The sequence below is a fragment of the Megalopta genalis genome, chromosome 8, assembly GCF_051020955.1.
Source record: "Megalopta genalis isolate 19385.01 chromosome 8, iyMegGena1_principal, whole genome shotgun sequence".
NCBI lineage: Eukaryota > Metazoa > Arthropoda > Insecta > Hymenoptera > Halictidae > Megalopta > Megalopta genalis.
This window is the reverse complement of record NC_135020.1, coordinates 13,901,873-13,926,145: the sequence shown is the minus strand read 5'-3', so window position 1 is coordinate 13,926,145 and position 24,273 is coordinate 13,901,873. Positions and strand designations below refer to the sequence as shown.

At 38.1% G+C, this 24,273-nt stretch overlaps 1 protein-coding gene across 1 annotated transcript in view; it reads left to right on the top strand.

Annotated features, from left to right (window-relative positions):
• Nlg3 (Neuroligin 3) overlaps positions 1 to 24,273 on the top strand; it is a 106,085-nt gene that overhangs the window by 14,367 nt on the left and 67,445 nt on the right. Inside the window, exon 2 of the mRNA XM_033465325.2 lies at positions 14,008 to 14,205. Within this exon, the coding sequence (XP_033321216.2) occupies positions 14,008 to 14,205 (198 nt within the window). The remainder of the gene's footprint in view (positions 1 to 14,007; positions 14,206 to 24,273) is intronic.

Genomic DNA, 24,273 nt, shown 5'->3' with positions numbered 1-24,273 from the left:
CTCGGCCGTCGCAATTTTACAGTTTTCGACGTTTCTACAATTTTTGAATGTTATACAACGACGTGGGATTTCATTCAGCAAACGAATTACAATTTCGTCGATTGAAATATACGGTCGCATTTTTAATCGGTATTTAATAATATTAATAATATTCGTTCAAAGGTATATTAATTAATATTGTTAGAAAATGTTTGCCTTCGGAAGCAATACAGTGTCGCAGTCTTATCGAAATGTTATCAATTATAGAATGAAGAGGAAAAGGAATAATATACTACACTCCCAATTAAAAAGATAGCACAAGTGTGCTATATATTATTTCGATATATTATATATCGATTATATAATATATAATGCGAGAAGAAACATGACAAATTTAACCGTCAGAAGCTAACGATAACTTTAAATAGCAAGAGTCGATGTTGTACTATGGGAATTTTTTCGAACAATTAGTGAAATGAAATAAAGCTTTACTCAAACTTTTTACTACCTGGCGATCTGTATTAAATTTCAGCTTTAAATGTTAAGCCGTTAAAAACCTATTTTAGAAAAAGTTCTCCAAAACTTATTAGCCACTCGGTGTGTGCGTCTATCAAATTTCATGGAGCTTTTATGGGAAGTAATTCTTACAAAAGTTTTTAACACGTTTTTTATCGCCCATCATTCATATTGGGGAAATGAAAATAGCCTTAAAAGTTGGGGGTGATCCACATTTGCTCGACTACCTCGCATAACGAATAAAACCAGGAAAGACATTGTGAACGGTAACGTTGCATGTCTTTTTTTTTAAATAAAAGAATTCAGTTGTGGAGAGAAACTGATATACTACGTCTAAATTTATTGTTCATTGCTTAAAATTTAACTGTAATATATTCTTATGTATATTCTTTTGAATAGAAACTTTGAACACAATGAAAATCATTGGATTCATTGGATTCGTCGAAGAATCCAATTTTGTTTCGATCTAGAAGAAATGAATTAAAATTCAGATTTAGTAGAAGAATCTAATTTTATTTCGATAAAGAAAAAATGAATAAATATTCGTATTTAGTAGAAGGATCCAATTTTGTTTCGATAAAGAACAAATAAATAACATTCAGATTTAGTAGAAGAATCCAATTTCGTTTCGATAAAGAAGAAATGAAGAAACATTCAGATTTAGTAGAAGAATCCAATTTTGTTTCGATTCAGAAGAAATGAATAAACATTCAGATTTAGTAGAAAAATCCAATTTTGTCTCGATTCAGAAGAAATGAATAAACATTCAGATTTAGTAGAAGAATCCAATTTTGTCTCGATAAAGAACAAATAAATAACATTCAGATTTAGTAGAAGAATCCAATTTTGTTTCGATAAAGAAGAAATAAATAAACATTCAGATATAGTAGAAAAATCCAATTTTGTCTCGATTCAGAAGAAATGAAGAAACATTCAGATTTAGTAGAAAAATCCAATTTTGTCTCGATTCAGAAGAAATGAATAAACATTCAGATTTAGTAGAAGAATCCAATTTTGTCTCGATTCAGAAGAAATGAATAAACATTCAGATTTAGTAGAAGAATCCAATTTTGTCTCGATAAAGAACAAATAAATAACATTCAGATTTAGTAGAAGAATCCAATTTCGTTTCGATAAAGAAGAAATGAAGAAACATTCAGATTTAGTAGAAGAATCCAATTTTGTCTCGATAAAGAAGAAATAAATAAACATTCAGATATAGTAGAAAAATCCAATTTTGTCTCGATTCAGAAGAAATGAATAAACATTCAGATTTAGTAGAAGAATCCAATTTTGTCTCGATAAAGAACAAATAAATAATATTCAGATTTAGTAGAAGAATCCAATTTTGTTTCGATAAAGAATAAATAAATAACATTCAGATTTAGTAAAAGAATCCAATTTTGTCTCGATTCAGAAGAAATGAAGAAACATTCAGATTTAGTAGAAAAATCCAATTTTGTCTCGATTCAGAAGAAATGAAGAAACATTCAGATTTAGTAGAAGAATTCAATTTTGTCTCGATTTAGAAGAAATGAAGAAACATTCAGATATAGTAGAAGAATCCAATTTTGACTCGATTTAGAAGAAATAAATAAACATTGAGATTCAGTAGAAGAATCCAATTTTGTTTCGATTTAGAAGAAATGAATAAACATTCATATTTATAAGAAATAAACAAATATTCAAATATAGTAGAAGATTTCAATTTTGTTTCGATAAAGAGCAAATAAATAACATTCATATTTAGTAGAAGAATCCAATTTTGCTTCGATGAAGAACAAAGAAATAACATTTATATCTACTAGAAGAGTCCAATTTTGCTTCGAATCGGAACAAATAAATAACATTCACATTTAGTACATTACGTACGAAATTTTCATCACGAATCCGACTGATTACATTGCAAGGGGTTAACTAAACTATATTAAAATCGCCGAATTTCTTTGGTCACAATGCGGCAGCGAACGGGTTAATAGAAACTACTCCCCCGATGCATTTTCACCGAAACCAGCGAATGTCGTTCGTTCCGTGGCGCGCTGTTAGCCGGCAATCTAACACCCTATGGATGAAGTCGAATGGAAGGAAGCCATGGAAAGAGCGAGGGGCCGCGCGAACGGGAACCCGGTAATATGTCTGAAAGGATCATCAATCACGGCCGATCCGAAAACGAACGGGAACCCTAGAAAATTGCAGCGCGATATATTATCGCGGAAAATTGAGAATCGCGCATGCATATTCAACGCGGATTGTTTAGAACGCAAGCGTTGCTTTAAACCTCGTTTTCATCGATCATTTCGTAGAGCGCGCGCGCCGAAAATTGAGCGTGACGGGTTCAATGTACGGGAGACTGATGAACGCCTGGGATATTTATTAACATATTCCGCCGGGCAAATAAAACGTTCGGGGGCCCGCCGTTTTTCCGGGCTCGCGTTAATCACGTCGCGTTTATTCTCTCTGTCGGCGTTGAATGGAACCGCGCGACGCGAAACGGGACAAAAGCGAAGGCCTAGTAAAATCGGTTTCGCGCGCGTCGACGCGATTCGCGCGCGTGTAACGCCCGATATTCTTTTCCCCCCTCGGCGGAGCGATAACATTTCGAGAACAGAGGGAGACGGAGAAACGAAGGTGGGAGGGGGGAAAAAGATGCACACTTTCGCCTTGAATTATACAGGGTGTCCCAAAAATGTCTCGCAATCCGAAAGTAGGGGATTCCTGAGGTGATTTGAAGCAACTTTTTCCTTAGCGAAAATGCAAGCCGCGGCTTCGTTTACGAGTTATTTACGAAAAACAGTGACCAATCAGAGGCGAGATCATCTGGCGCGAGACGGCCGAATCAATGAGCGGAACTGGGCTCCGTGCACTCGTTGGCTGGGCCGCCGCGCGCCAGCCGAGCTCGCTTCTTATTGGTCCGTGTTTTTCGTTAATAACTCGTAAACAAAGCCTCGGAGAAAATTTTCGCAAAGGAAAAAGTTGCTTCAAATGACCACAGGAACCTCCCATTTCCGGATTGCGAGACATTTTCGGGACAACCTGTATGAGTAGTGCAACGACGTCGACGACATCCCGCGAACGGAACGTTTAACGAGAACCGATCGATGCCATGATTTAGCGAGCCCGCCGCGATTTCGAGTCGACGTTGCATTTCGACGCGAAACGATCGAGCCTCCTATTAGCTTTGGCGCGAATCACTCGCTCTCCTGATTCCTTTGCCGCGGCCCGTTCTATCCGACCTTTTAACGCCTATTCGTTTCACATGCATCCGAACGATCCACGAAAACAATTTGTTCGGAAGTGATGAAAGGTAACCTCTGTCGCGCGTATGTGTGTGTGTGTGTGAGTGTGGATAACGCGATTATTTCTTACAACTCCTCCGTTTCAAGCACAATCAGTTTTACTGGAGTTCGCAAGAATTCGAATTTTCGCCTTGTGGAGCTTTTATGGAGCAAAGCACACTTACAGGCAATGCTCGGTCCGGGTACAGTTCGTGGACATTGTTGAAGTTTCGAGTGTATGTCTATATACATGGTATCGATCCAGTTTGGTAAAAATTGATACCGTATTACCGGCATGGGCGAGTCATTTCGGCCGCGGGCCACAAGCTTCACTACTACTACTCCTACGTGCACATTGTTACACGTGACATGGACAGCCTCGCGCGGAGAATTTCTTCTGGTTTTACGGGAGTAACAATGTTATATCGTTCCTCGTGTCGCGTGAGTGTGTGCGGCACGAGCCATGGAGAATCGAAATGCAGTAATGTCTCTCTAATTGACGCTCAGATTGTCCACAAAAGTGGACAATTTCGGAAGAGAAGAGTAATATATATAGAAGAGTAATATAATATGTGATACGAGTCTTGTGGTTCGTTTTTATAATTTATGAATTGTCAACAATTATAAGAACGAGCCGCAAGGCTCGAATAATCGTATCTTCTCTTCCCAAATTTATTTTATATTTTTGTGCACAATCTGAGCGAAGAGTAATATATATAGTAGAGTAATATAATGTATAATTCGAGTCTTGCGATTCGTTTTTATAATTTATGAATTGTCAACAATTATAAGAACGAGCCGCAAGGCTCGAATAATCGTATCTTCTCTTCCCAAATTTATTTTATATTTTTGTGCTCGATCTGAGCGAAGAGTAATATATATAGTAGAGTAATATAATATATAATTCGAGTCTTGCGATTCGTTTTTATAATTTATGAATTGTCAACAATTATAAGAACGAGCCGCAAGGCTCGAATAATCGTATCTCCTCTTCCCAAATTTATTTTATATTTTTGTGCACAATCTGAGCGTCAGTTAGGGAGGCATTACTGTAGTGGGAAAGGGTCAGACTTGACCCACGGGTCGCGATTCGCCCATGCCTGCCATATTGTATAGAACAGTGGTCGGTAAACTCATTAGTCAACAGAGCTAAATATCAACAGTACGATTGAAATTTCGTTTGACCATATAGGATATACAGGATGTCTCAAAAATGTCTCGCAGTCCGGAAATGGTAGGTTCCTGAGGTGATTTGGAGTAACTTTTTCCTTAGCGAAAATACAATCCGCGCCTTTGTTTACGAGATATTAATAAAAACGCACTGTCCAATGAGAGGCGAGATCAGCTGTCGCGCGGCGGCCGAGCCAACGAGCGGACGAAGCACAGTTCCGCTGATTGGCTCGGCCGCCTAGCGCTGGGCGAGCTCTCGCCTCTCATTGGTCGCTGTTTTTCGTTAATAACTCGTAAACAAAGCCGCGGATTGCATTTTCGCTGAGGAAAAAGTTGCTTCAAATGATCTCAGGGACTCCCCATTTGCAGATTGCGAGACATTTTTGGGATAGTCGACACACCAACAATGTGCACGGACCGTGCCCGGACCGAGCATCGTCTGTAAGTGTGTTTTGACACACTATTATTCTATTATATTATAAAACAAGAACACAACAATTGTTTGAATAGCATGATGTCCGAATATCAACCCTTTGCACTCGAGCGGTGACTCTGACGCACCACTAAAATTGTTACACCACGTTTCAAGATAAGTTCTACACGATCAAAGCTTAGATATAAGAAATTGTTCAAAGTCTAACTGTTGTACGAGTCACAAGACTCAATTTCACATGCACAAAATGGACTTTGTCGTATAAAATGGAAATACTATCAGTCAGAAAAGTTAAGTCAGATTTACAGTTAAAATGGCTTCGAGTGCAAAGGGTTAATCAGAGTCACTGTACATGGTTTCCGGTTCGTATAAAATAAAGAGACAACCAGTTTAGCCAGCGTCATCCGCGAGCTCCGAAGAAGATCCGTCGAAATTGACGGACCGCCGCGGTTGGCTTATCGATCCGGCGATGGATCATCGAGTCGCCAACGATTTCGTAACGATTTTTTCTAGAACAGAAAATGTCATAACAGCGCGTATCATAACCAGCGTAGTTTTCGACGCGGAGAGGGTCGCGGAGATCGGTTAAAAATCAGAAAGAACGCGGGTACATGTTGGAAACGGGCCGACAAGGCTCGGGCAATTTTCGAATGTACCGGTCCGAGTTCCGAGCGGAACAAAGGAATTTAGTTTCGAGAGGCCGGATAGACGGATAATTGGCGTGTTCGTTGGGAAATTAACTTATCGAGGATCGCGCGGGAGGGGGGGGAGGAGGGAGCGGAATATCGCCGGAAATTCCGGAGCGCCCGGGCAAAGAAACGCGTCGCGTTTCCATTCGCGCGGACTTGTTTCGCCGAGCAACCATCCGTTCCGTGAAATTAAATGTAAATTTCTATATTATCCCCGGCAATTCCGGCGCAATACCGGCGTCGCGAGTGTGCGCGCCCTCGAATTATACGGCCCGGCGTATCGTACACACCGCGAGACGCCGCCGCTAAACACGCCGGGCATTATTAGGTCCGCTTGGAAAAGTCAACTTCCACTTCCGGCGCTCTGCTATTCGACGCAACCGGGGCGCGCGCTCGTTGATCCGCTCGCTAACAATAAGAGCCGGCACGGTTTAGCCGAAGAAAGTTTTGATACGAAGGCTCCAGTTGCGCCGGCGATTGTTCCAATCGGCGGGTATAATAACCCGTGTACACTCGCGGGCAAAAGGCGATGGTGCAGCGAGAAACAAAAATACAAAAATATCGCTCGGTAATCAGAGAGTAGTACCCTTGGCCGCCTTGCCCTGGAATATCGGACGATGCTCGCGATGGAGATTTTAAACACAATTTGCTATAAGGAGGAACGTTAATCCTTTCCTTTACATCGAAATGGAATTCTGTTGCTCTTTGATATTAATTGAAGTGAATACAGTTGTGCGATGAATACGCGCTCTCGGTTTCTGCTGGGAAACGATGAGAGGAGAATTCTGAACGGTGAAAACGACGAGAAATTCGTATTGCGAGAAGTTGAAGCTATTAAATAGTTGCTATTAAATAGTTTTATGATTTATTGATTATCGTGTGATTCGTTGCTGTGTTGAGTTCGTTGGAACAAACCGCAGCACATATAGCAAGATAATCAAATATAATTCGGTTACATTCGTGAACAATAATATTGGGTTTTTCCATGGATATGAACGATTTAAAAATTATATTCTTTTCGTTATTTTACTCATTCATTTTGACTGTTTCTTTAGCGTTGTTCATTAAACGATATATGGTCTGCGTGTCTCGCTACTGTTAGACTTCGATTGTATTTACTAGCCGCGCATATAAATTGCGGAATTTTCTTTGTTCAAACATGAGATCTGAATAATTTTCTTTTGTTTCACATCCATAAATCCCGTTTCGCGTAGATTGAAAAGACCGACAGCTTTGAAACCTGGAATTTTTACCGGGATGAAATTAATAAAACGTTAATAAAATCGTGAAATTATTTAGAGAGTGAGAACTGCATTTTATCGATTCGAATTTTAGTGGAATTCCAGGAAAATTATAACATTCATTCTATTAATAGGAATAACGATAATATACGATATGGAAAGATTTTTCGTTAACGAGAAATGCAAATCTAACGATAAGACCGCCGATCTTTGTGCAAAATAAAAACTGTCTAAGCGAGTCAATGATAAGGAGGACAAGATAAACGTGTTTTTTCTTCTGATCGTTCAAACAAGCCCGAAATAATATAACGATATTTCCCTAAATTCATGCAATGTCTCAATTTTATATTTCAATTATTAGTTTTATATTTCAGTTATTCAGCTTTGTTGTAGACGCGTGAAATCTGCAGACTAGAAATGAGAAAGATCGTCATATAACGAGAAAATGTTAGGGAAGCTTTTTATAAGCTGTAGAAAGAAAAAATTGGGCACCGATTTGAGAAATACTTAATCATGTTCAAACTGTATGGCTAAATTGGCAATGGCGATTATCAGTTTTTTATTATTACAAGCTCACTGAAACTTTGTTCTTACCACAAACGGTGCATTGTCAATATAAATAAAAATATTCGATATATTATATAAAATATAAAATATTATATAAAAATATTCGATAAAAAGTCAACATCATTCGTTACTTAATTAACATTTCTTACAGATGTCACGAACTCGTTCATTATACTTTTATAACATACCGGTAAAACCATTTTTCACCAGTTTCGAACGAATTCTTAAATAATTCAATTCTTAAATAAGTCAACAGTTACATTCGCGGTTCCAATCGAATATTTTTAGCCGGGGACAGCATGCACGAAACTTTAACGTGTTAGGGAAGCTTTTTATAAGCTGTAGAAAGAAAAAATTGGGCACCGATTTGAGAAATACTTAATCATGTTCAAACTTTATGGCTAAATTGACAATGGTGGTTATCATTTTTTTTTTATTACAAGCTCACTGAAACTTTGTTCTTACCACAGACGATGCATTGTCAATATAAATAAAAATATTCGATATATTATATAAAATATAAAATATTATATAAAAATATTCGATAAAAAGTCAACATCATTCGTTACTTAATTAACATTTCTTGCAGATGTCACGAACTCGTTCATTATACTTTTATAACATACCGGTAAAACCATTTTTCACCAGTTTCGAACGAATTCTTAAATAATTCAATTCTTAAATAAGTCAAAACAGAGTTACATTCGCGGTTCCAATCGAATATTTTTAGCCGGGGACAGCATGCACGGAACTTCTCGCGGAATAATTTTCGGTATGCCGGAACATTCAGCTGGCGTGTCGCGCTACTCGCGACAGTTTTCAAAGGGATAAAACGGGAACGAAACGTACGGAGACACAGATAATCATCCGTTCTTGACCCAGACCGCGATGGGAGCCGGTTCCGTCCCAGATTCCTTCGGAACACCTTGTAAACACACACACTCGTAAACGCATCTAAACGAACGCAGAAAGCTTCTTCCCGGCGAGAGACGCGGAATGAAGGACAAGGATCGAATCTTCTCCGGCGCTCTCTCAAAGGAAATGAAGCCAGCTCGTATATGCGAAAGACACTCTCGAGCGGGCTGCTCTGCGCCAGCTTCCGGTTCTCCGCGCTTCCGGTCGTCGTAAATACTATTTCAATGCGCCGAATCGATTGATAGCGATATCTCGCGCCGGCCTGAACGATATGCAAAATAGAACATGTCGGGGAACCAGCGAATAAATCGTCCGATTATTTGATCGCCGAACGAACCGGTGCCGGATTCATCGCCGTTTAATTGGATACGACGGTGCCCGCGGTTCCCCGCATTTTTTTTCCCCTCCATCAATTCGGTCCCGAACACTTTCGCGAGCTACTCGCGATTGAAAATGAAAACGTTATTGTTATCGCTGAATTAGTCATTTCTCGATCAATATTAAATGTGGTATATAATATAAATATTAGAAAATATATAAAATAATAAATATATAATTACATATAAATATTATTAAATTATTATATTATAAATATAAAATATAAACAGAAATAGATAAATAAATATAAATTGATATATATTACTAAATTACTATATTATTTTTATATTATTATTATTTATATTATTATATTATATTATTATTATTATATATAAATTAAATAAAAATAGATAAATAGATATAAATAAATATAAATCGATAAATATTATTACATTATTATATTATAAAACATTATATATAATATAAAATAATAATTAAATCGTTAAGTAAATAACGGTTGCACGAGGAACAACGGAAAGACTAAATCTACAAAAAGTGTCTTAAAAGATACGTTTGGAAAAAATCCATGAATATAGCAGGAAATGATTATAAATATCATCGATTGTACAACTATGAAAATGATCCATCGTCAGAGAATTAAGATGACAATAATAAAAGAATGATTTTTGAAATTCCGAAACTAACTATCTAATCGACATGTTAAGTTACGCTAATTTTTAACTAGATTTCAAAATTAATTTTCATTGTACAATAACGAACGAACCGAATGTTACTAGGATTTCTTGTAGAACACAAAAGAATTAACCCTTTGCGCACGAGTGCGCCCCCCTTTGACTCCGAGGCGCCATTTAGAAATTGTTAAGTCACGTCCGAAAATCATTTTATTAATCAAATTTGTTTATACTTAAACAGCCGTCGAAAGCGTAACTGTTGCATGGAAACAGTTTTCCGTGGGTCGATAAAGCTATTTTAAATTTTGCGTTAATTCGGCTTCGAGTGCAAAGGGTTAAACCGACATTTCCTGTGGTAAACTTCACCTAGATCGTAGTTTCGGTTAATTTTATTTCACTGACTTCGATATTGTGCGAACTTCCGGTGACGGCACTGTACGCTTAACGTGTTAATGATTTTGAAAACGCAAACGGAAGACGCGTTCGTTGATGCCAGCCTTGAGTAGAAAAGGATTCGCCGATCTTAGGAAATATGTACAGTCTGGGGGAGCGGTTCACACCCTAGATATTCCCAGCCTCTGGCAATTGCTCGTTTGCGCGACAATAAACGGAACGACTTGCCGCTTGAAAATTCCTTTCAAATCGGCGCCCCGTTGTTCGGGGCCTCGCATTTTTCGACGAGTGTCGACGAGCTTTCCAAATTATCGATTTGGCAGCGATTCCGGCGAACAGATAGCGGAACGAAGTTGACCTATTTCCGAACAGTAGAAATGCCTCCGTTGTTAAGACCGGCCGCCCTCGGGGCCGAATGTACCGAACCAACGCTGTAGAATCATTTAATTTCGCTAGAAAAGGAGACCGTTGCCGCCTGTGTTCACCACAAAAGACTTTATGTCCCGATGGTAAATATCCTCTATGGAAATACGTTCCATAGCCGACGCCACGCATTCGCTCAAAAGATCGGAATCACGCGCACAGAATTCACGGCGCGTCAAACGAAATGAAAGATAATGCAATGCTGTGAATGCCTTTGAACCCGGAATCACCTCTTTCAATAATGAATTCCATCCATTCTTTTCTCTTTGTCTGCTTTTTAAGAATCCGTGTTCAGCAGGCGATGGTAGATCGTCGATGGTCGCGCTAGATTCTGCAAGCTCGCGAAGATCCTAGAAGATTATGTGAATATTTTATGAAGTCCCAGAACGTCCTACGCGTGTCATCGAAAGCTTGAGTAACAGAAAGAAAGATATTAAAGTGTTAAGAGTTCGATGTAGAGGGTGTCCCAAAATTATGGTATTTCCGAGAAGCGAGGGATTCCTGAGATGATTTGAAGCAACTTTTTCTTTTACAAAAATTTTCTCCGAGGCATCGTTAACGAGTTATTCATGATAAACGCTGACCAATGAGGGGCGAGTTCGCTCAGCGCTAGACGACGGGGCCAATGAGCGGAACCGAGCTCCGTGCGCTCGTTCGCTCGGCCCCCGCGCGCCAGCCGAGCTCGCCTCCTATTGGTCACTGTTTTTCGTTAATAACTCGTAAACGAAGCCGCGGATTGCATTTTCGCTGAGGAAAAGTTACTTCAAATATCCTCGGGAACCTCTCTGCTTTCACTGCTCTCTCTGCTGTCTCTCTGCTGTCTCTGCTCTCTCTGCTCTCTCTCTCTCCTCTCACTCTGCTCTCTCTGCTCTCTCTCTCTCTCTGCTGTCTCTCTGCTGTCTCTCTGCTGTCTCTGCTCTCTCTACTCTCCCTGCTCTCTCTCTCTCTCTCTCTGCTCTCTCTCTTTGCTGTCTCTGCTCTCTCTCTGCTCCCTCTCTGCTCTCGTTGCTCTCTTTCTCTCTCTCTCTGTCTCTTTCTCTCTCTCTATTTCTCTCATTCTGTAAGCGTGCATCGAGAACATAGCACATAATAAAGATTCTTCATCACTTAACACATCTTTTCTTCCATTAAGATACACAAGGATACACATAAAGGATACACAAGTATCCGAAGTATCGAGAAGTGTCTGGAATGATCGCGAAGAATATATGAAGATCCTATAAGGATTTACAATATCCTCTGAATGAGCTTCAGGACCTTCGCGAGTATATTATAGTAGATCTTGAAGGTGTCGTCACATCTTAAAAGGTCCTACGCAAGGTGTTGGGAGCTCTTAAGATACTTAGAAGATCCTGAATGATCCTCACGGGTATCCGAAAATTTCTCGAGGACTTACAACGTGCTAGTTGAGTCGTAGAGCTTTGAACAGAAGCTGGGAAAATTCTTGGGAAAGATCAAATGAAGCCAATTACAGTAAATTCTCCCCGATCGACGCTCAGATTGTACACAAAAGTGGGCAATTTGGGAAGAGGAGATACGATTATTCGAGCATTGCTGCTCGTTTTTACGGTCACCGATCGTCAATTACTGTAAAAACGAGCCGCAAGGCTCGAATAATCTTCTAAAAAGTTGTTAGAATCCAAAAAGATCCTGAAAATATTCCCGAGTATCTATTCCCCAAAGTAACTTGGAAGTTCTTAGAAGAATTAGAACATCTTACCGAGTCTTAGGAGGTTCTAGAAGGTCTTGGAAAATTACAAGATCTTCTAAATTGTCTCGAAAATTCTTGGCAATCTCCAAGAAAACCTCCTAAGCTACTTTAATCCTTACAATCTCCTCGAAAATCGTTGCATGAAGTTTTCTGCATTTGCTTTTCCTCTCGCGCTTTAAATTAACAAACTTCGTTCCGTTTGTAATTTCGCCATTTGCAAAAACACGTTATCAGATAGAACCCGAACGGAAAACAATCAAATATATTACAGTGCATCCGAAACAGAGAAGAAGTGAAATTTCATCCTGAGCCGCGTACGGAGGTTGAAAGCTGGGATTGAAAAGGTTTCGAAAATAACTGTTCCGAACTGTTAAATTATGATGTTGGAATTATGATGTGTTAGCAGAGCATGGAAACCGTTGGTAGATTTTTGAAACAGTTTTGAGGAACCTGTACTAATTAACAACCCGCTGTTTCAGCTGCATATCACTGTCTACACATGTACATGCTTCCGACAAAATTATTACGTAACAAAGGAAGAAGCATTTATAAGTGTTGATGATTTTTTTTAACCGTATCGATTCCTTACTTTGTTGTAAGTTATAAAAATTGCCGACAATATAAAACGATCCCAAAAGTATCAATTAAATCCCACGATGTAAATTAAATGCGAATATTATTGCAACCTTATACGTATACCAAACGATGAAGTGTACAGTGGCCCACAAAAGTGTTCGTACACGTTTGAAAAAACGCCATATTTATTTATCTTTGTTTGTCATCCCAAGTAACAGGAAAATTACAAAAGAAAGCATTTCAGTCATTTTGTTCAGTTTTGAAATAGGTTTTAAAAGGTGTACGAATATTTTTGTGGGCCACTGTACATATTTTAACGTGACTGCTGATTTTCCATATTTATCGTAATAGAGAAAAATTAAACGAAACTGTACGTCTTCTTTTATTAAATTTAATGTGACGAACAAAAAATGTAGTATTACACTTTTCACTACAAGAAAGAGTGTACATTAACAACAACACTAATGATCTCTAGTTACTATAAAAAATGTTTAGTTCGTAAATTGAATTTGTTCCCCATCCAGACTTTTCTAAAAACACTCGAATACTGAAATTAACATAAAGCTCCATAGTCCAGAAATAATAATCCGAAATTTTTCTACTATTTTCACAGTTCCGTGTGTGTCGTATTTATTAATTTTTATTGTGAATGCGTAAGGTTCGCAGACTTCGTAGAACCGAAACGCAACCGCTGTGCAATCGATGTCAAAATCGATATCACAATAATCACGATGTTTATTACTTTACAACTGTTTTAAAAAGCGTCGGTTCTTTCGAACCGTTTCGACGATAGAAATCGATTGCGTACCAAGTATCGCGAAGAAAACCGGAAACGTGTCACGATAAATTCACGGAGGAAGCGACTACGAAAATGTTGAACCGGCGTCGTAAATATCTCTGTACCGCCGATCGACCAGGACGATCAGTCCGAAGGAGCTCGTAAAGAATAATTTACAACCTCTGAGTAGTAATCCACGGCCGATCCGCAGATTCGAATTAATCCCGATTACGACGGGGCCCGGTAATTTCGTGGCGCGGTTACGGTGCCCGCGCTGATAGCGCGGCAGAGACTGCCGCAACGACCATAAGCGGGCTTGTTTTGATTACAGGCTTTCTAAATGCTAACACGGATTCGCACTTACGGTCGCCGGCAAATTACGGGTTGATGGACCAGATCGCGGCGCTGCACTGGGTGCAGGAGAACATTGGCTACTTCGGCGGCGATCCCAGGAACGTGACGCTGATCGGCCATGGGACTGGCGCAGCCTGCGTCAACTTCCTGATGACGAGCCACGCGGTGCCTGACGGTGAGTAAAAGTACATTGGAATCATCCGACATGTGGACCGTTTATTTTGAAAGTGGTGCAAGTCCACTTTCTTTCGTTTCGAGAGAATTGAATGTTAGCAGATCTGACAATTAAAAAATATAGGTCGATTATGTAAAGTCTGGGAATGTTTGTACTGATTTATCAATATGTAGTTTGATTATATAAATTTCTTTTAGGCGAGTTTAACTAAAATAATATACAATTTCCAGGCTGCAAATGGACTTACACCACTTTCATAATTAGTCAATTGTAAATATCATTTAATTTCAATTTTGAAATAACAAATGTTACCTTTTCTTTTTTTGCTGGAATGAATTTTCCTTTTTTTGTAAAGTACTCTTGTCCGGCATTTCGCTTAATTTTATTTATTCGTTGCGTATATTTTCCTTTATTTTCTTTTACAGAATCCAAGTTTTCTCAGTAACAATATCCTCATCTGATGAAAATTCTATCTCTATAATTCTTCTTCTCTTTTTACGCTTCATTAATTTATTTTTCATAGTAGAATTATCTTCATCCCCCGATTCTAAGATTATTCTTTTGTTCATATTCGTGGGTCTTATTTCCGTGTAAATTTATTTTAAATAAAATAAAATAACTATTTTCAATTGTCATAAAATAATATTGTCATAAAATAACATTGATTTACTATTTCTTCTTACCTATATCACTATCTGATGTGAATATGAAATTATCCATTGTTGGAGGAAAATAAAATAAGTAACCTAAAATAGTAACTTTTGGCACGAAAATAAAACAATGTAAATAGCAAATAAAGCAATTGTGAAGCCACCGGTGGCCACTAACCCCGCCACCTGTCTATGGAAATTGGACTTACACCACTTTCATAATCAATGATTACGCAATTTCTTTTACCGGTCAATTTTAAATTGAACAAAGCATTGGCATTTTTTAAGATATTAACTACTAACTAGTTATAAACAAAAAGTTTACACTAAATAAAGCATAAATTACGTCATATCTTATTTTTTTTTAAAAAAGGACTTACACCACTTTCAAAATAAACGGTCCATGTGTCGGAGACAGCTTATTTTTCACGCTTGTGCGTTAATTCGGTCTATCTGGTACACAATGAAGCCAGAAATTCTTGTTCTTTCGTTGTTAAACTGTAACTTCAACTGAAACTTTTCCGTATGTAAAGTTATAATATAAAGTTCTTAGATACCATATTAATTCCTTGCTCTACGATTTATGTTTCAATAATATTTTATGTACCGCAAACAACAACAAGGTCGGTCACTCGTCCAGTCTTTTCACGGTTGCGCGGAACGTCTGAAGTTGTGCCAATCGCACACGTCTTACGGAATGTAAATGCAGCGACTTCCGTTAATATTCGGACGCTTTTCAAAATGCAATATCTTTTTTTAGAATTGGAATAAACGACTTGAATTTTTTTTCTAGATGATAGAGCGACCAGTCTATTAAACCATAACTAGGATGCTTTTCTTAAAGGTTGCAATTGCTTAGAATAATAAAAGAAAATCAAAAGCTTTTTAAATCCACCTAATTTAGCTACTAATAAAACAATTAAATGACGAAAAACAAAAAACCACAAAACACAGATCCCCTAATCTAACACGAGCCTAACTAGTTATGTTTATATTTGGCCTGACTGACGCGCCGCGGCTATCATTTCTGGCTCGATTTTTTTACCACGTCTCTCAGACGTGATAGTCATTTCTGGCTCAATTTTTGACCACGTGTCTCAGACGTGATAAGCATTTCTGGCTCAATTTTTGACCACGTGTCTCAGACGTGATAAGCATTTTTTTTACTACGTCTCCCAGACGAGATAATCATTTCAGTTCCGATTATCTGAACACGTCTCTTAGACGTGATAATCATTTCTGACCCGATCTTTTGACCACGTCTCCCAGACGTGATAATCATTTCTGGCCCGATTATCTGGCCCACGTCTCTCAAACGTGGTTGTAGGGCAAAGCGTTAATAACCGTTGCAAAGATCATTCAATGTTTTATTAAAAAGTTATAACAAAAATGCGGAATACGAATGGAATAGTAATCGTCTTGCTGTGTTACTGCAAGTCGGGACAAAATAGACAAAACCTGCCGAACTTCATTAACCTCTTGCACCACGATTTCTTTCAGAGCTGCATTGATTAGCGCGCCTTCGTCCTCGATAATTATCCTAATCGAACGTAGCAATTTTTGCTTCTTGTATATATGTCTTTATTCATTTCCGTTCCTATTGTTGATATTCATGCTTAGCGGATCGTGTATCAAATCTTCATCATAAATTACAGCAGAAATATGGGATGAGATTTAAATATTTATGTAATCGTCACTTAAAGTCTCGTTGACGCAAAAAGACAAAAGAAGAACAAAAAGAAGATCTTCATCTGAGAAAGCGCCTTTACGAAAACAATTCCTCGTCCGATTCGCGAAAAGCAGCGTTCGCAAAGGGACGACACTGTCCAGCGAGTCAAATGAAAGAGATTTATTTGAATACCGAAGGTGCGGACAGGAGGCAGCACGCCGTAGCAAATTCACATGAAAAATTCGCGGCGCGAACGATGAGATCAAAAGAATTCCTACGGCCGGGAGAGGAGACGGGTCCCTTTAATCGAGTTACAGGTGATTCACCCCTCTCGGAGCGTGTCGGGTACAGGACGGCGTGTATTTTATTTCTGTCGTGCGCCGGCCCTTGGAATAATTAACGTCGGGTCACGCTAACCCTTTTAATGGCCGCGTCTAGAAATAACTGACGGAATATTCAAGATTAAAGCGTTAGATGTAAACGAGGGTTGAATGGAACCCGAGGGGCGGGTGGCACGGCCGATGGCGAGCCGCAAAAACTGTCGCTTGCTTCCGGCAAGTCGTTACGAGCGTGAGTCGTTGTGCTCAGATTCGTCGACAAAAGGGGTACCGAGGTGCAATCAGAAGGGGGTGGCCCGAACCACCCGTACCCCCATTTTCTGCTACAGTAGCTGCTCACTGGAAATTTAATAATCGAACGATTCGCCCTCTGCTGTCGCTCTTGGTCCTTCGCTATCGCTCTGCTATCGCGTCTGAACTTTCTATTTTATTCGAACGCATAGTCTCGCACAGTTTTCGTAGTTTTCGGGTTTTATGAGTTAACAAAACCTTGTAAATAAGCGCTCCGTTGTTCGCGCACTAGTTTTCCCTCAATTAGTTCGGATAGTCGAGGTTATATTACCCAATAAGCACTGGACGTCTTAAAGACGTCCATTTTACGTCTATTTTAGGTCTGAACGTCGTACGTCTTAAAATAGACGTCTTTAAGACGTCTTATTTCAGACACCAAAAGGACGTTCAATTCAGGACATCTTAAAGACATCTCATTCCAGAGATTAAAAGGACGTCCAATTCCGGACGTCTTTAAGACGTCTTAAAGATGTTCTGAATTGGATGTCCTTTTAATGTCCGGAATAAGACGCCATTTAAGGGCGTACGACGTTCAGACCTAAGATGGACGTAAAATGGACGTCTTTAAGACGTTCAGTGTTTATTGAGTAATAGAACCTCGATTATCCAAACTAACTGTTTGTAGACGTGTTTAAGATACCGTTTCTAGACTTCTTTAAGATACTTGAACTACTTCTTCTAGACATTTTTTGTTTTTATGTTTTTTTAAATAAATCGGTCAAAGTGCTTTTTAATACAACTTCAATGACAATGGAACCAGAATATGAATAATCGTAAATTAAAGAATCAGTGACCCATCATTTTGACGGGTTCCGTAAATCTAGCGTTAATTCGTGAAATTCGAAAAGAAATGCAATTCTGTGTCCGATTTAAGAAACAGAATGGCAGCGTCGTATGACCGCCGGTCAATAATTTACGGCTATTTTTAAGTCGTCGATACAGGGGATTCGCTCTATGTGCATCTATCGGATCAACCGTGGCCTCCACGGGGCTAAAATAATATTAATAGCGTGTGACAGGTTTCCGGAGCACCCTCGGCAGAAGATTCGCGAGGGCCGCGGGACGGCCATCGTAGCAGAAGATGGATTACACGAAGGGCAGTTATTTGATTCCATTAAAATGTAAAATATTTAAATTATTCCGCCCGATCTCGTCACCCCATCCCTCAACACCCCCGATTCGCAGGCGAGCGGGCCCCGCGGCGCGCATAAATTCCCTTTGAAGTTCGTGTCGCCGTATCGCAGGACGAAATTAATAACCAAACCCCGATGAAAATCATTTCTCAGCCGTTCTGCAGCGCCGACAGTCGCGTGAGCGGAAAGTGTTCCGGGGCTGTTTCAGCGGCCCGAAGACAGATCGACCCGCCGGTGCGGGGGCGGCGCGGGGAGAAGAAGCGAAAAAAAAACGCGAAACGAAGCGGCGGACCCGTCCGAGCGTTCGAGCTTATCGTTAACCCGACCGAACGATAATTCACTACAGCTGCGAACTGTCAATGGAGGGGCAGGCCAGCTGATTCCACCGTAATTTAATGCGTCTGCCGAACCACCCCCGCTGTTACGCGCGGTCCCGTGTCGTTAGGGGCGGGATTACGCTTAATATCGCGCTTCAATCTGAATCAATTTAGTGACTGATTGTTACAATCGCGCCGTTAGATCGCATCGATCACAAAAATTAATACTTTGTCGGGCGACGGGGGGAGGGGAAGCGGTTCGATTTATTGGCGCAACAGGTTCGGAGATTCGACCCTTGATGACTAATTGGGGATCAAAGGCCTGGAAGAATTTTTCATGAGAAATTGGCGATTTAATCTTCTAGCGTGTGTACGCAACACGGCTGCGCAATATTCGTGTGTGATTCGTGTAAACTATTTGCTCTATTTTAACCCTTTGCACTCGGAGAATTTCCATAGAATGCCAACCAGCAATTTGAGCTTATACAGGAAATGGTAAATAACGTTTTAAACAGAATATAAAATGATACAACGTTCGAAATATAGTGATATAAGATTTCTGCAGACTTAGATAATTAGTTATAGTTTTTAACATTAAATTACCGTCATTATTAGCAGTCGAAAAGACCCATTATTAACAAATTTGTAAACCGTAATCCTCGCACATTTGTTAGCACAATAAATTTTCTTTAATCGACGTTCAGCTTGAAAATAATAATGGACAATTTTGGAAGAGATACGATTATTCGAGCCTCCTCTTCTCAAATTGTTCATTTTTATTTTTATTTTATACTACATTTACTTACTATTTACTTTTCTTTATTTATGGCTATTTTATTTATTATCTATGAAACTCCCTTTGGCGTTATTAGCAATATATTTTTAGCAATATATATCAGCAATATATTATTACAAAATTACTATTACAAATACAATATATTATACAATACTATTACTTATTATTATTATTATTACTTATTTTTATTATTATTACTTCGAATACATGAAATTTATCGAGTATTGTAATTACTATTTACTTACTGTACTTATTGACTCGTTTCGTTGGACAAACTGTGATGTAGAATTCATACCGGTAATACTTTTTCTTAAACTGTGGATCTTTGAACTTTATTTACTTTCTAAATCATTAGAAAATACCACGTTTCACGTGTCATTATAGACTTTGACGGGTCTAACTCAAGAGTTGTTTTCGACGCCGTGCAGTATATTATTAGATTACTCAGTTGTTTCACTCGTGCGTCGACTCTGGTTTGTTTACAATGTTCACTCTCTCCCCACTCTCCCACCTTCTCGACAGTACCAATAACAAAGTTGCATCCACAAATTTTATTTGTACGTCAAAGTATTATCACGTGAAATGCCGAATACCATTTCCACGAATTCCCATGACGTCAATTTGTGCAATATATTCCAATAAAAATGAATTTCGAAACCTAGTGAAAAATGACATTTTCAAAACTGAACTTTTGATAGCAGAAGTGTGTGTGGGAGTCGCAGTTGACAAGATCAGTGAAATTAGCACAATATTCCAAAATTAAATTTGTCCAATAAATTCCAATAAAAATAAATTTCGAAACCCAGTGAAAAATTAGATTTTCAAAACTCAATTTTTGAAAGCAAAAATGGGAGTCAGAGTTGACAAGATCGGTGAAATTAGATCAGTGAAATCAGTAAAATTAGCACAATATTCCAAAGTTAAATTTATCCACTAAATTCCAATAAAAATAAATTTCGAAACCCAGTGAAAAATTAGATTTTCAAAACTAAACTTTCGAAAGCAGAAGTGTGTGAGTCAAAGTTGACAAGATCAGTGAAATTAGCACAATATTCCAAAGTTAAATTTATCCACTAAATTCCAATAAAAATAAATTTCGAAACCCAGTGAAAAATTAGATTTTCAAAACTCAATTTTTGAAAGCAAAAATGGGAGTCAGAGTTGACAAGATCGGTGAAATTAGATCAGTGAAATCAGTAAAATTAGCACAATATTCCAAAGTTAAATTTCTCCACTAAATTCCAATAAAAATAAATTTCGAAACCCAGTGAAAAATTAGATTTTCAAAACTAAACTTTCGAAAGCAGAAGTGTGTGAGTCAAAGTTGACAAGATCAATGAAATTAGCACAATATTCCAAAGTTAAATTTATCCACTAAATTCCAATAAAAATAAGTTTCAAAACCCAGTGAAAAATTACACTTTCAAAACTAAACTTTTGAAAGCAGAAGCGGTAGTCAAAGTTGTTAAGATCCGTGAAATTAGCACAATATTCCAAAGAGTTCGCCCAATTAGAATCGAATCTTCGAAACTATCATTATCGATCTCGAAAAAGAAAAGCGCACCTGGAGCACGGCGAATCTGTTGCAGACAGATGTTATAATACAAAGCGCTGGTGATTAAAATTCGCGACCCTTTCGTTCCTCGAAACCGCAAGTATGGCCTCTTTCAGGCGTCCCCGCGAGATTCTAACGACAGCGCGACGTCGATTCCTCGACCGCAGCTTCTCTCGACAGTGGCGTTGCCCGCGAGCATGCCGCGGGCGTGCTCGTGGCGCGTAAAGAGGGGGGGGAGGCTCGCGCGGCGAGTTTAATCGTCTCGGGCATCCCGCGTCCCAGAAAAAGCACCGGACCATGCGACGCCGAGAGGCACTGCGAGACGCACGGCTCGCCTAATGAGACCGGCGGCCGCCCAAGTGCCACGCAACGCCGCCATTTCTTTCCTGAGAACGCGCCGCGTAATTTGCGCTGATGGCATCACCGCCGCCGTCGCCCGATGAATGACGGCAATTCTGTGTCCGCCGTAGATCGTTTTAATAAAAAAAGAGGGAGGGGGGAAGCAAGCTCAGTCGCGCGTGCTCGCGTCAAGCGAGGGTTTCGGACCTTCCGTTTCAGGCAGACCTGCCAGCGGCTACGCAAAAGGATTAGACCAAAAAATGAGCCACCGGTTTTCATCAGTTCTGAATATACAGTAAATTCTCTCGAATTTATCCTCGGCTTGTACAACAAAAATGGATAATTTTAACCGTGTCCAAATAAAATATTTTTATTCCATCCGCCTTAAAATAAATGTATTCTCTTTGAAGATTGTAGATATTATGAAGTCTTGTCTATATATTGGAGACGATAAAATACATTTTTTTAATTTAAATATTCGTTATAATAACAATAACGAGAAATAAGTAAATAAATTCGAACTTGTTATTTTCAAATGAGATAACAATATTGTAGTCGCTAAATAAATCATCTAATTTTATAGTATATAATAATAATAAATAATCAATAAGAGATACGTAATATATAGAATATACAAAATATAAACAAAATAAATACTACAATAATCAATAAGAGATACGTAATATATAGAATATACAAAATATAAACAAAATAAATACTACAATAATCAATAAGAGATACGTAATATATAGAATATACAAAATATAAACAAAATAAATACTACAATAATCAATAAGAGATACGTAATATATAGAATATACAAAATATAAACAAAATAAATACTACAATAATCAATAAGAGATACGTAATATATAGAATATACAAAATATATATTATTTTGCGTGCATATACATAACATATATATAATAATTATAATTTTTTCTATATAATAATAACAAATATAATAATAATAAATAAGAGATACGTAATATATAGAATATACAAAATATATATCATTTTGCGTGTATTATATACATAACATATATATATATATATATATAATAATTATAATTTCTAGTATACAATAATAATAAATATAATAATAATAAATATAGATACATAATATATAGAATATAAAAAATATGTATTATTGTGCGTGTATATACAGAATTGATAAAAAAGAATTTATGAATAGCTTAGATTTTTACCCTAGATTATAGAAAATTCCATTGAATCGTTATCATTCTACTTCAACGACGCGACGAGCCTGTTCTGCCAGATATTAACGCGAATAGTCTTCCGGTTGATAATCCGCACGGACGTATACCAACTATTTTTCATTCAATAAGCTCACGTGCTGCTGTACGTTTTCCATTTTGTTTTAATTAACCGCCGCTCGAGCTGAATGCATGCCGGCCTCCGGTCTAAAGACCGACAGCTTATCGCGGCTCGTTTTTTATGCCTCTTGCCAGTGATTTACACGCGGCTGGAACGAGTATCCGATACAATCTTAACGCGCTCGATGTCCTGGACACGCGGCGCCCTTACGAATGGTTCAAAAAATACGCTGGAACGGCTCGCGCAATGTTTGGTATTTTTGTTTACCGATCGCGTTTGATTGGAAAACTCGGTGGGTGGCCGAAGAATATCGAGATCGAACGACGGCTGATAAACTGGCCAAACATAAACAAGTTCGCTGAACTAACGAACACTTCAATATTTGAGTGATTTTCCGATAGGAAATGAACGATTCGTTAATTAGTTACTCTAATGGATTTGCTAATGGAGATCCGCTAATGGATCTTTAGCTGGCATTAATACGAAACGCTCCCGGATGACGCGGACGTTGTGAAAAATGGTTATATTAAAATGAGTCTGTTGATGAATCTCGAGTAACGTAACCGTGTATAGGAGTTATATTATCGTATAGCGCATCTATCGGTGCATCTATCGTAATTAATATCGCCATCGAGTCAAAATAGTCTTTTATTTCAACGTTATAATCGAAGTGAGAGATTGAAAGCAAATAGACAAAAATAATACATTTGTTAAATCCTTTAAATTGTGGTATTTATTCGCAACACGTAGAAAATCACATCTCGCAATAAATTAGGAGAATCGAATAACGATAGTTGTTAGTTTCGATTAACATCAGTCTTTTCCATTAAAATGTGTGATTAGTTTTATCTTTCACGCGGTCGTAAGTTCGTTTTTCTCCTCGCTTGAAATATTGTCAAATTTATTTGAAAAAATTCGATAAAAATATTGGTAACAAAAAAATACCTATTTGCGAGTTCTTTCAATGAAATCTGCCAGCAATTACGAAGTTACTGATAATACACGTGGTTTCTATTGAAATAGTCTGCGTACACCTTTCAGAATAGAATAAATAACTCATTTTAAAACCGGCTCTGTTACAAGTTCAAATGAAAAAAATTAAAAATACGTAATTTTCTCTGACATTCCAATCAATTATCCGGCAAACTGGTACTTTTAACACCTCGACGAATTTTTAAAAAGTTATACTTTTTCCACTGAGTGTATAACTTTTTCTACCGAGTGTATGCATAGCTGTAACAATTATACGGTAAAACAATTACAATGCAAAACAATTCAAAGGCTTCGAAGTTCCAGAAAGTAAATAATAAATAATAAATAATATATAAAATTCTAAAATTCGAGTATGATATCTCTTAAAGTATAGCGAGGCGTACCGAAAGGTTAGAATTTCCGCGTCCGAAAATTACAGAAAATAAACCATAAATCATAAATAATAAATAATATATAAAATTCTAAAATTCGAGTATGATATCTCTTAAAGTATAGCGAGGCGTACCGAAAGGTTAGAATTTCCGCGTCCGAAAATTACAGAAAATAAATCATAAATCATAAATAATAAATAATATATAAAATTCTAAAATTCGAGTATGATATTTCTTGAAGTATAACGAGGCGTACCGAAAGGTTAGAATTTCCGCGT